Source organism: Nycticebus coucang, chromosome 9 (genome assembly GCF_027406575.1).
Source record: "Nycticebus coucang isolate mNycCou1 chromosome 9, mNycCou1.pri, whole genome shotgun sequence".
Lineage (NCBI taxonomy): Eukaryota > Metazoa > Chordata > Mammalia > Primates > Lorisidae > Nycticebus > Nycticebus coucang.
The window spans coordinates 92,302,438-92,316,066 of NC_069788.1; the positions used below are offsets into that span (position 1 = coordinate 92,302,438).

At 45.8% G+C, this 13,629-nt stretch overlaps 1 protein-coding gene across 2 annotated transcripts in view; it reads left to right on the forward strand.

Annotated features, from left to right (window-relative positions):
• The first annotated feature begins 2,177 nt into the window (after positions 1-2,177).
• FBLN5 (fibulin 5) overlaps positions 2,178-13,629 on the forward strand; it is a 74,709-nt gene continuing 63,257 nt past the window's right edge. Inside the window, exons 1-4 of one of the 2 annotated variants that reach the window (XM_053601225.1) lie at positions 2,178-2,697; positions 4,854-4,908; positions 6,929-6,980; positions 9,708-9,962. In XM_053601225.1, coding sequence (XP_053457200.1) covers positions 2,681-2,697; positions 4,854-4,908; positions 6,929-6,980; positions 9,708-9,962 — 379 coding nt within the window. In that variant the 5' untranslated portion in view covers positions 2,178-2,680. Of the gene's footprint in view, positions 2,698-2,920; positions 3,242-4,853; positions 4,909-6,928; positions 6,981-9,707; positions 9,963-13,629 lie in introns of those variants that run through there. The other variant, XM_053601224.1, reaches the window with a different exon arrangement.

Here is a 13,629-nt window from a genome sequence, read left to right on the forward strand (position 1 = left end):
AAGCAATGAGGATCAGATTTTCCTCATACCTGTTCTCCAGCATCTACCCAATTTCCCTCCTAGGAGACTTTTACACACTGAGTGTTTGTGTCCCCTCAAAACACATATGTTGAAACCCAAACCCCCAATGTGATGGTTTTAGGAGGTGAGGCCTTTCGAAGGTAATTAGGTCACAAGGGTGGAGCCCTCAGGCATGAAAATCAAGAGACCTCAGTTTCCCTCCTTCCATGATGTGGGAACACCACAAGAAGGCCTTCTGCCACCTGGGGAGGGCCAGCACCAGAAGAAGCCAGCCAAACTGGCACCCAGGTCTTGGACTTCCAGCCTCCAGGACTGTTCATATTAAGTGTTTACTGTTTAGGCCACCCAGTTTATGGCATTCTGCTTTAGCAGCCTGAACTAAGATAAACAATGCTAGCAATGTCTCATGCATCCTTTAAGAGATGTCTTTTCCGCACATGTGCGAGCAAGATATTGTGTATATATATTTTTCATAATTGGTGGCTTTACACACAGTTCTACAACTTACGTCTTACACTTATTAATGGCTTTGTGTGAAGTTACCAATATTCTACTTTTTTGACCTACAAAATATATATTATTTTGATCCTTCAACATCAGCACATTAAGAAGATGCTACACTATTTCTGAAGAAGATGATCCACTATTTCTGGTCCTTTTTGTTTTCTGTTACACACAAGACTTCACAAACGCTAAGTTCTACATACTCCTGTGTAACCAGCACCCAGATCAGTAATCAGAATATTATTAGCACCCAGCAAGCCCCTGGGCCCTCTCTCAGGCACTACCTGACTTTGAATTTTATATAAATAGAGTTGTCCAGTATGGACTCTTATATTTTTTTTTTTATTGCTTGCTTAATAGCCCAATATTGGAAGTCTCTTCCTTTTTTTTAAACCCTATTGTGTTGTATTGATGGACCTAAAGGGTATTTATACTCTTTTGCTATTACAAACCATGAGAGGATGAACAATTTTGTAAATACAATAGTTCTTAAAACAGGTTTTATGGGAAATTTCGAACACATTTAGAGTAAATAAAATAGTATAATGCACACTTAGTTTCGATAACTATTGACATTCTGCTGTTCTTGTTTGGTGTAATGTATTTTCTTTTTTTTTTTTTTTGTAGAGACAGAGTCTCACTGTACTGCCCTCGGGTAGAGTGCCATGGTGTCACACGGCTCACAGCAACCTCTAACACTTGGGCTTACGCGATTCTCTTGCCTCAGCCTCCCAAGCAGCTGGGACTACAGGCGCCCTCCACAACGCCCGGCTATTTTTTTGTTGCAGTTTGGCCGGGCTGGGTTTGAACCCTCCACCCTCGGCATATGGGGCCGGCGCCCTACTCACTGAGCCACAGGCGCCGCCGGGGTAATATATTTTCAAAGTGGGATTCCACTCCCCCCACCACCATGCCTTTTGGTAAAGTCTAAAAATGTTAGACTTTAAGGCTCCGCGTATATCAATGAATAGCTGTGTGACCACGAGGAAGTTACCTAACCTCTCTTATCTCCACCTCCAATAAAATGTTGATGATTCCTACCACATAGAGCGGTGGTGAGAAGGGAGGACCTGGGTCAGGGCTTTTCCGCCGGGCTACAGGGCTGCGTTCGGGGCCCTATAGCGAAAGCAGGTGGGAAAGGAGAGGCGTGGGCCGCAGCCAATCCAAATGGTTCGTAAAGTCCAATACGATGAATGTAAAGGGCTTAGCATCATGTTTGAGCGTTTTCCCCACAATTCTGCTTTCCCAAACCGTCTCTTTGTCTCTTCAAACCACCTTTTCACTTGCTAAAGTCACTTTTGAGCCAAGAGACACTTTCTAATTAGAGCAAGAAAATGCCAGGAAGAGCCAGGGGATGCGGGCGGGGAGAGCAGAGTGATCTCACTGCAATTTGCACTGCACAAGCTCAAGTCTCAAATTCGCATCCGCGGGATTCCGTCCTCCTCCTTCCTCCACCCCTTTGCTTCGGGAAGATCGAGCGTGTCCCAGCGCTTGCTCTAAGTCCCCATCAACTCTTAGTTCCTAGTTCCTGCAGCTGCGTTCGTCGTGAGTTCAAGTCACCCTCTTCCCGGAGGCGACAACTTCCCCGCCAGTCCGCGCCCCGCCCGCGGCGTGAGCGCCCCTCCCCCGCGGCCACGCGGCCGGCCCGCCCCGGCGCCCCCCAGCGCCCCCCAGCGCCCCTGTCCGCACCCCGCCTCCGGCCGCGGCGCTCGCCACCGAGCCGGGCCGGGCAGGGCGCTCCCCCCAGCGCCGAGCTCTCGGCCCTGGCAGACGCCCCAAGATTGTTGTGAGGAGTCTAGCCAGTTGGTGAGCGCTGTAATCTGAACCAGCTGTGTCCAGACTGAGGCCCCATTTGCATTGTTTAACATACTTAGAAAATGAAGTGTTCATTTTTAACATTCCTCCCCCAATTGGTTTAATGCTGAATTACTGAAGAGGGCTAAGCAGAACCAGGTGCTCGTTCCGTGGCTCTCCAGTGGCTCGGAGGACCCAGGCGCGTTCCCCGTGTCCTCCCCGCGACTTGCTGCCCCCGCTGGGATAAAATAGCGGCGAGCCCTTTCGGTTGGAGGAGGCCGGAGCGCAGGGTACTCCTCCCGGGTCCTGCCCGCCAGCTCGTTCTTTTCCCCTTCGCTTCTGCTCCTTGCGCGTCTTGGACATGCCAGCATTAAAAAGGTAGGTTCCTAGCGCCGGACTTTCCTTCTCCAGGGTCTGGAAACCTTAGTCAAAATATGATGGGTGGAAAATGGCTATGGCTGGGATTCAGGCTGTGTCAGGATATTGGAAAAAGCATTAGCTAGTGATGCAATGATATTGTTAATTATAAAAAGCTGCGCCTCTGCAATTTCCATCTAGAAGCCTTCTTTTGGGAGTGGGTATTTTTTAACAGTTCAGGAGTCAGCGTCTGAGAGAGGGCTGCAAAAATTTCAGTGCTCATTCCTGTCTTCTTTTACTTTTTAAGTTTTTTTCCGGAAATCGCAGTAACATCGTATGCCGTTAAAATTTTTTTTTAAATATATTTTTAAATTTGGGAGACCATTTACTAGTTCACTAGCAATTCTTAGCAATTATTCTGCTGCGTCGACGGTTGGACGAGCAAACTGGCTTGCTGAACATTTCAGGGCTGGATTTTGCTCTATGTCTGTGTGGGATTCACAAAGGGCATGGGACCCAGAAGTTTCAAGCCAATGAGAAGAGGAGACTGCAGACGGCGATACATGTAAGCAAATGTTTTGCTGTTCTTTAAGGAAATTGCAGTTCCAGTGGAGTAATCCTGAAACCTTGAAGAACTTTACCTAGATGGCATCTGCACAGTCTTTATTCAGCCAACTCTGGAAAACATTGCTGCTTTAAACAAATTAACTGTGTGTGTGTGTGCGTGCGCCCACGTGTGCATGCTGAAAACTAAGCTGTAGCAATGTCATTCTGGATTGGGGGCCAACACTTCTCTGACAGACAGTCCTGATATTTGGTTGGTCTCTCCAGCTTTCCTTGTATTTTAGCTGGTGCATATAATGGGGGAACCTACCTCCTTTAGAAAGTTCCCGGCAGCTCCAACCCTTCTCCCCTAATATTCCTGTAGTGGTTCATGTTTGGAGTTTTCTAGGGTTCTTCATGACACGGTGCAGCTATGGGTGGATGTGCGATGCTGTGAGAGCGTCAGTACTTGGGTGTTATTTCATTTTAGGAAAACCTGCTCTATTAGCCTAGAACCTGTTTGGCACCCTGTGACCCAACTGTGGCTCTTCCAGAAGGCTGGGCTTGAGGCGAGACGTGTCCTGGGTCTGCTGCTAGCCAAAGGGAATGAGAGAGTGAAGAGTAGGGGGAGAAATGGGGTTAGCACGTCCTTTCCACTAGCTCTTGAAGTCCTCTGCATTGCAGTCAGCCTGTTCTGTCTCCAACATAAACGAGACAGGATTTTATAACCAACTGAAAGGGAACTTCATGTGAAGAAACAGGAAAACATTGAAATTCATAATATACAGACTGGAAAATAAATTTGTTATTGTTCTTTCATTCCTTCCAGATATAAATCTGGCTGTTGCAAATATCAAAAAGCCCTGGGATTTGGCTATGCACTTTATAAGGTCAGAGCTGTCTCTAGTGTTCTAGAATCTGGCTCACACAGACACTTAGATGAAACGAAAACTTGTGGATGGTCAGGGTCTTTATTCTTTGGATCGGGGACTAGAGGAAGGAAATGGGCTTGCATCTCCTTGTACCACGTCAGGGCTGTGTGACCCCTCTGAATGTCACCTTAACTCTGGCTGTCTGGTACCCAAGGTTGCTGAATCAGATGAGCCATGTGTCATGGATGTGAGTGAGCTTTGTAATCTGTCAAATACTTTTTATAAGGGGAGGGATTATAATGTGGCAGCAACAGACCAGTGAATCCAGCCAGGTCCCCAGGTCCACTGCCCTATTAAAGAAACCATCAAGATCACCTCCTCCTCCTCTTCTACCAGAAAGTCTTCTCTATCCCTACTCCTCATCCTCCTGTTATGGCCCTCAGTGGGTATTTCTCAGTGCCTTTACCAAGGTCAGCTCCCCAGCCAGCTCTCTTAGGTTGTGATTATTTCATAGTTTTGCAGCAAAACACATTAAGAAAAAGTGTGATCTAACACATTATCTCAATGAATGGAGTGAGTAGAAGAGTCATGGTTGTGTTTGGGGTGGTTGGGGTATCTGGAATCCCCTAGGCCTCTCTGGAGTACACTGTGCCCCGTACAAGCACATGGTGGAGTTATAAATGTATGGGCAGCAGGAGAGCCGTGTGTCCCCCAGACCTGAATATATCTTGGGCATTTATATTTGAATTCTCACCTCTGCAGGATACTCACCATTACCATTCTGGCTCTCTGTCTTCCGAGTCCTGGGAATGCACAGGTAAGATTTTGATTTTTTTTGATTATCTAGAAGTATATTAAAAACTAGGATGAGGGAGTCCAGCATGTATTTTACAATCTAGGCTTGCGAGGCTGGGCACAGTGGCTCATGCCTATAATCTTAGTACTCTGAGAGGCCAAGGCGGGTGGATTGCTTGAGCTCAGGAATTCAAGACCAGCCTGAGCCAGAGCGGGACCCTGTCTCTACTAAAAATAGAAAAACTAGCTGGGTTTTGTGGCAGGCGTCTACAGTTCCAGCTACTTGGGAGGCTGAGACAAGAGGATCGCTTGAGCCCAAGAGTTTGAGGTTGCTGTGAGGTATGATGCCACAGTGCTCCACTGAGGGCAAGAAAGTGAGAATCTGTCTCAAAAAAAAAAAAAATCTAGGCTTGTGAAGGTGGGGGGGCTTTATAATTTACCTAATTTGAGCCCTTGATTGCACAGACATTACACTTGGGGAAGCTGATACTTGGACCAGGTGATGTAATTTATCAGTGACAGAGCTGGCACTCAATCGCAGTGTCTTGACTCCCCCATCCAAGACTCTAATTTTAATCAGATCATACTGCCTTATTTATGACCCAAAGAGGGCGTTGATTTATCTACAATGTTAAAAAGTAAAATGTGCTCTAGTATTTCTGGGCAACTGTTCCCCTGAGATGTCTGCATGTGGCTCAGGAAAGAAATGAGAGAAGCTCCACCTTTGAGCGGGGCTGGGGGCTGCAGGCCGGAAAGTATTTTCTCCCTTCATATTAGGAATTCTGAAACATATTCAGGCCACTGGAGATGAGACGGATCTTGGGAAGAGTAGTAAGGAATTTTAGACCTTGGAGCGACCTTGGAGTCTTCTAACCCATCCTCGTGGTGTACAGATGAAGACGTGTAGGCGCAGAGAGGGCAGTGGGTACACTTCAGGCACATGGTGACCTCTGATAGTGTGCAGTCCGAACAACCACTTAGAACTAAGTAGATACTATCACCGCTGTTTTACAGATGGGGAAACTGAGGCATGGAAAAGTTATGCTGCAGCAGGAGCTAGTGTGAGAATTTGAAGCCAGGCAGTCCAGCTGAGTTGAACCCATGCCAACATTTAGTTGGAGAGCCTAGGCTGGAACCCAAGTCTCCTGATGTACAAAACTTTCTGGCAAGCCTCCTGGCTTGTCTGCTCCATTTCCTTTGCCCCAAGGCCCTGGGACACCTGAACCCTCTCTTGGGAGTGCAGGCCAAATCCATCATCTCCACAAATCAACCTGTAGCTCAGGGAAGCACAACCTCTGAAGCCGTGGGGAAAGCCCGGGCAGGAGCTTCCACAGCCAGAAACACACTGCTGGGCTTATTCCTGTAAGATGTCAGGCTCCGGGGCTGTCCTAATCATCGACCCCCAAGACATCTTTTTAAAGTGTGTAAAGTTGTAGCTCAGGTTGTATGTAAAACAGACAAACCTCTGGAACTGTCAAGAGTTCTCTCTTTATGGAAGCATCTTTGTGTAATTGTCTTGCTGAGGTTGTCACGCAGGCATTTTTCCCAATTCTGTTTTTCTTAGAAAACTGACTGCCTCGGCTATTTAGCTTCAGGTAGAAGATTTTTAGATAGATGATTTCAGGGAACAAAGAACTCACATTGGATGCTCTAAAGTTGAGGCTACACAGCCCCTAAAGGAAGTGTCATTGTCCTTAAAAGCAGCCGTGTTCGTTCCCAGAAAGGAGATGGGGCAGGCTGCACTGGGCACTTCACGTGTGATTATGATCACTTTTCGTAAGTAGAACATTAAGCCTGATAACCGTCTGCTTAAAATGGGGGATATGAAGAAATGGGGCAGGGAGTTTAACAAGTAATGCTAACTGTAAAATAATTAGATAAAAGTGAAAAAAATGAATAGGGGTGATAATACAGGTATTGGTATCATGGATGCCTCTTCTCTTTATTACATTTTCCCAACTTTCTGTGATGCAGCTGTATGACTTTATAGCAAAAAAGAAGTGAAATGATCGTGCCTGTTTCTTCTCTCACCTTTCCCGCAGGCACAGTGCACTAATGGCTTTGACCTGGACCGCCAGTCAGGACAGTGTTTAGGTATGAGCCGCTGAACGTCCTTCACTGGGGTGTGGGTGTTCAGGCCAGTTGTAGGGTTGGTTTTTCTCAACTGTTGCTCTGCCCATGGGAGGACACAGGGTCCACTAATGATTGAAGTCAGTCATGCCCTTCTGTCCATCACTTCATTTCGCCTGTGAGGAGTCTAAGAATTGGCCTCTCTTCTCAAGGAGCTTTCTGTCTGTGTGAGTTTCCTAGGGCTCTTGTAACAAATTACTCCAAACTTAGTGGTTTAAACAACACAAATTATCACCCAGTTCTCAAGGTTGGAAGTCCAACATGGGTCTCTACCAGAATAAAATCAAGGTATCATCAGGGCTGTGTTCCTTTCTAAAGTCTCCAGGGGAGCCTGCATTTCCTTGCTCATGTGGGTTCTTGGCAGAGGGCAGATTCTTGTGGTTGTAGGACTGAGGTTCCCATTCCCTACCTGCTTCCAGTGGAGCACCATTCTCAACTTCTGGTCATAGCCCTTATTTCCTGTTGATGGCCCTTCCTCCATCCTCAAAGCTAGCACAGCAAGTCAAGTGCCTTTTACTCTTGGAATCTCTTCTTTTTCTGTTTGTACCATCTCTCTGACCAATCCTTCACCCTCTTCTTCTTCTACTTTTAAGGACTCATGTGAATACCTTGGGTCTACCTAGACAATCCAGGATGATCCAGCTGTTACTTTAATTCCCCTTTGTTGTGTTACCTATCTGTCTTCATCTTCCGAGGATTAGGAAGAGGACATTCTGTGGGGCATGGGGGGCATGCTCTCAGCACACAATGCAGTGCAAAAGATTGGCTTAGACATTGTGAATTTAGAGATAGGTGATAGAATAAAGTAATTGCCAAGTGGAAGTGAAAACTGTGGACCCTGCAAAAGAAGAGGAGAGAGTGATGCTTTCAAAGCTTAAAAAAGAAAGTATTGATGGGGGGCACATTTGAATTGGGTGTTGAAGGATGAATAGGATCCTGAGAAATGTCATTCCAGGTAGAAAGAACAGCATAAGCAAAGAACAGGGTGGAAAGAATGTTCAGGGGATAGAATAGTTTATTGCAGTTGGAGCATAGTGTATGTATATACTTTCTTGGGGAAGTATTTAGCTTTTAAATTATATTTGCTTTAGGCCAAACATTAATCTTCCCTGAGCTCACATCAGCTATGCACCAGAGTGGGGATAGGTGGTCTGAAAAACGACAAGTGGCAAGGAATAAAGTCCTGCTCTGGGAAATCTGAAAATTTAAGTCCACTTGATTTAAAGTAAGGATCTTTGATTTGACGATGTGACCAGGGAATGAAAGAGGAGGTAGTGTTCTTTTCTGGCCCACCAGTCTGAACAACAATTTCAGGCTTCAAGCTAGAGCATAGGCTGCTGCGTCCTGAACCTCAACATTCCCCTTTCCCGAGTTTCTCAGATGAGATGGGGGTGAGCTATCAGGAGGCAGGCATCTCTTCCTCTGCCTCAAGTCCCACATAGAGCAGACTCCAAGGCTGGTGAGAGGGCCCAGTATCTGGAATCAGGTCTGCTGCTTGCTGGTGCCAGAGTTCAGGCTTCTCCTAGCCCCACCCTAACAAGGCTGACTTTCTAGAGAGCACCTCCCCACCCCAGGCTTAGCAGGCACAGCACCAGCCAGGCTGGAAATGGGCCCTGTTGCCTGGCACAGTGTGAGCTGACATTAAAACAAGTCTCTGCTTTCTTAACTAGCTCTCGGCCAAGCCATGTCTTACTTGATGCAAAGGACTCTTTCTACCTTGCCAGCTGTTATTTAGAGTAGAAGTGGGAGCAATTCTTAAGCCTATCCTAGTCCAGAGTGTAGTATGTGCACACAGAGTACATGACATGTATTTAGATGGTACATCCACAGGTAAACACTTTATTTTAATAGTTATGTATTTATTTATATTGCTTTTATTTATGATAATTGAGAAAAAAATACATTTGCTTGGGTTTCAAATGCAGGCTCATTTGAAAGTATTAAGTACATGATACTATGGGTTTGTATTTTCTGTTGATTGTAACAGAATACCTGAAACTGAGCAATTTATAAAGAAAAGAAATTTATTTGCTTTATATTTATATTTTTAATTTTAATTTTTATTTTTAATTTTAATTTTTATTGCTTTATTTGCAATTATGGAGACTGTGAAGACTCAGATCAAAGTGCTGCATCTGGTGAGGGCCTTCTTGCTAATGGGGGCTCTGCAGAGTCCTAGAGTGGCCTAGGACATCATGTGGAGAGGGGTCTGAGGGTACTAGCTCAGGTCTCTCTTTCTGTTCTTGTAAAGCCACCAGCCCCATGCCCAGGATAACTCGTTCATCCATTAATCCATGACTAGATTAAGCCATTAATAAGGGCATAGCCCTCATGACCTAATCACTTTTTAAAGGTTCTGCCTCTCAATATTGCTACATTGGGGATTAAGTTTCAATATAAGTTTAGGAGGGGACATTGAAACCACAGCAAGGTTTTTGTGGATAGAGTCAATATCATGGTGGTGGTATTTGAAATGCTGGTGCTTGGATGATGCTGGTCACTTTGATTCGGTTCAGGCAACATGATGAGCATGCGGTGAGCTGGGAACCCTCTAGGTGTTTGAGAGCGGCTGTTGGTGAAGTGTGTTTGGGGGTCCTTTGTGCCACTCCTGGTACAAAGCTCTGCTTAAATATGCGCTGTGTACAACATGCTTGGGGGTCACTAATGCTCATCCTTTCTCGGGCCTTCCAGATATTGATGAGTGCCGGACCATCCCCGAGGCCTGTCGAGGAGACATGATGTGTGTTAACCAAAATGGCGGGTATTTATGCATCCCCCGAACAAATCCGGTGTATCGAGGGCCCTATTCGAATCCTTACTCGACCCCCTACTCAGGTCCATACCCAGCAGCTGCCCCACCACTGCCAGCTCCAAACTACCCCACGATCTCAAGGCCTCTCATATGCCGCTTTGGATACCAGATGGATGAAAGCAACCAGTGTGTGGGTGAGTGGCTCGGCCTTTTTCCTCCTCTCTTCGTGCTTGGTGAAGACACTGTCTGAATCTAGCATGTCCACCCCAAATTGGTTGTTAGCTACCATTCACTGCCCCAGCAGAACAGTGTCTCACTTTCTACATACTCTTCACTTCCAGCAACTTGTATCTCTGGATCCATGCCAACCTAGGAAAGTTAGTTTGCTATTTCATTCACAGTTCTCCAGAAAGTCAATTGGTTTTTTTCTGTATTTTCTCTCTCTCTCATCTACAGATTTTAAAATGAGCTCGTATTTTCTTAATTAAATAATGAATGCACCTAGTCAAACTTAGTAGTAAGTGAATCCCAGAGAGAAGATCTGGGAAGGACCAGAGCTCTGCATTCAACAGCCCTCACCCGTGAGGGTCAAGGCTGACTGCTCTGGAAAGAAAATAGGTTACTTGGTGGGAACTAATGTTCTTTGGGCCAAAAGGAGCTCATCAGATGGGAACACATAGCAAAAGTAGAACTCTGGGAAGAAGGAGATATACTATGTCCTGAGCTGCAAAGGAATTGGCAAAGGGGACATGACCAGTGTCCCCGAGAGTTTTAGGTTTTGTTGGCCAGTGTGGCCTTGGAGAAGAGTTACCTGTGATCCTCCCTGGTCTCTTTGGCTATGGTCAGACCAAAACCTTGTAACTGTCTTCAGCTTGATTCTAAACGTTTTTGATCGTGCACCCTATCTGCAAAAATGTTTTAAGCCTGGACCTCCATGACACAGATATTTACAAGTTATATACATCCCCTGTCATACTAATGGTTTGAGGAGTATAAAGCTCACATAAGAAATAGGACATTTTAAAGGAAGTGATAAAAGTAAAAGTGAACTGAAGTTCTCATCTTTCCTTCCTATATCCTGTAAGTTTGGGAGATCATTGGTATTCATAGTGAGATTTTGTTGGTTCCCTTTCAGGGCTCTGGAGTGTTGAGCTGTAACCAACTCTAAGAGAGGCTGTGTTGATTATAACATCTTCTATCTGCTTGTGGGAAGGAGTGTGCATTTCCATTAGAACACATGTAGCAAACATGCAAACAAGTATGCTAGACAGCTACAAGGGAAAATTGGATACACCTGAGCCCGAGCTTTGACATTCTCACTGGGCTCAAAATGTGGGGTGGTGAGTATGTGTGTGTGTGAATGAGAGGGAGAGAGAGAGATGGGGGAAGTGGGGAGCTGGTTGATATTTTCCTTGAATATAGATGGGGTGCAAAGGGATGAAGGGTGGCTCAGTCAAGCCATGTACAGGCTTTGGTAGGGAAGATGATGACATCTTCTTTAAAATGAGCTCATATTTTCTTAATTAAATAATGCAACAAGCAGCAGAACAATAGACCATTGCAATTGGAAGGGACTTTTTACCAACCTTTAACTTTAGCCTTTTCATTTTATAGAAAAGGTAATGTTAATCCCAACCCTAGGAGATCACAGAGGTAGACTGTGAGTCCTGCTCCTCTGACTTTTCCCATCTGTGATTTCCTAACTATATGACATGACCTCTCTCAACTGGTAGAGAAGAAATGGTCCTTAAAGAAAATGCAGAAATAGAGAAGTGCAGTGGGAGCAGGTGGGGCTGCTCTTCCAGGGGGTTGTGTGGCTAAGCAGAGGGACCAGCTCTACATATGCACACCTTGGGGTGAGGAGAGGGTGTTATGACACTTCCAAGGCACTCCAGGTTTTGAGGAGAGGTCCCTGGTGAGCTGTGGCATAAGCATCTCTAGCTGACGTCTTAGGCCACTCTGCGTGTCCCCCCTGCAGCTGGGAACTGCTGCAGGGCCTCCCTCCCTCCCTCCCTCAGACCTCTTTCTGGGGTCCCAGTGCCCCTGACAATGAGGACATGGCTGGGAATCCTACTCACCCCGGTCCCTCTGACGTCATGCCTTTCATGGCTCTGAACCTGTCACACGGGAGATGCGGAGGCTTCATAATGGCCCTTTTGTAAGAAGAATACAATCCAGGAACCCTAGTGAGGACTGGCACCAGGCCCATCCATTTCCAAAAAGTACAGCATTATGCATTCATAAGTTCCACGTTCTTTCTAACTTCCCTTCACTCCACCCCATGGTTTCCTGATTTACAGAGGACTTTCAAACAGACCCTCAAGGAGGTCTCTCTGGGCATTGTAAGAGGAGGCATGGGAGGTGGGGAGAGAAGGGACGGGGAAGGGAGGCCCTTTCTACCCACTGTTCCTTCCAGGAACTGGGAGGGGAGAGGGGTGGGCCTGGGAACAGGCACAAAAGGGAAGCAAGGCATGGTGACAGAAGAGGAGGAAAGAGAGGGGAAGTTGCTGAGAAAGACAAGGAGATGAGTCTGGAGTTGTCACCGCCCAAGAAGGAGAATGTGGGTGGTTTTGGAGCACAGGTCTGATCCTGTGAGGAAGCATCACACGAGCACTATGTACATTGGGGAGAATCAGGAAATATTTCTGAAACTTTATTGTTCTAGAGAGGTGACAATATCTCCAAAGGAGTCTCATCCCCCTCCTCATCGAAATAAAAAAATAATAAACAACAGTAACAGCAGCAGCAGTGATAATATCAAGCACTTGGATGGTGCCTGTGTGCCAGGGTCACTACATGAATTAATGTCCTCAATCCTCATAACAACCTGGTGAAATAGAACGGTTTCACCCACGAGGATGCTGAAGCACAGAGAAGCTAAGAAACCTGTCCATGCTCACACAGCCAGTGAGATGCCAAACCAGGATTTGAACTGTTCAAGCTCAGGGTAAGGAGACTGAGGCTCAGTAAAGAAAAAGTTTGTTCAAGTTCTCTCCGAGAGTTAGTGTGGAAGTCAGATTAAAAACAAGGTCCCTGGCTTGGTGCCTGTAGCATAGTGGTTATGGCACCAGCCACATACACTGAGGCTGGCGGGTTCGAGCCTGGCCCTGGCCAGCTGAACAACAATGAACAACTGCAACAAAAAGAAATAGCTGGGCGTTGTGGCGGACGCCAGTAGTCCCAGCTGCTTGGGAGGCTGAGGCAAGAGAATCACTTGGGCCCAAGAGTTGGAGGTTGCTGTGAGCTGTGACACTATGGCACTCTATTGAGTGCGATATAGTGAGACTCTGACTCAAAAAAAAGAAAAAATAAAGAAAACCAAGGTCCTTTCTCTCTCTCTTTAAAGACAGTTTCTGCTGTGTAAAATTTTGAACCCAGACAAGAATAGGAAGACCATGACGGATGCTTAGCTCCTTACTATCCAGCTTTAGTAGTCATTGACACCGGCACAAAAATTTTCTTTTTTTTTTACCCTGCATTCGGTGCATTGATTTAAAGCAAATCTCAGACATCATAAAATTTCATCCTAAATATTTCAGTTATCTTTAAGAGATAAGGATTCTTTACAAAAAATTTGAAAAACATCCCTCCTCACCCCACCAAACCACATTATCATTATCAACTTCCATAAGCCAACCCTAATCCCTTTTTATCATTAAATATCTAGGTAATATTCAAATTTTCCTGGTTGTCTCATGAATGGCTTGTAATCTCACAAATGGTAAGAAGAATTGCTGCAGCTCCTGGCATAACATGGCTCCAGCAAAAGGCTGCTTTTTCAGCCGCAAAGCATTTCACAAATGTTAGTTACTCTCAGAGCCCCTCAATTTGCCATGGAGCCAGGTCAATTAGCAAACCAGA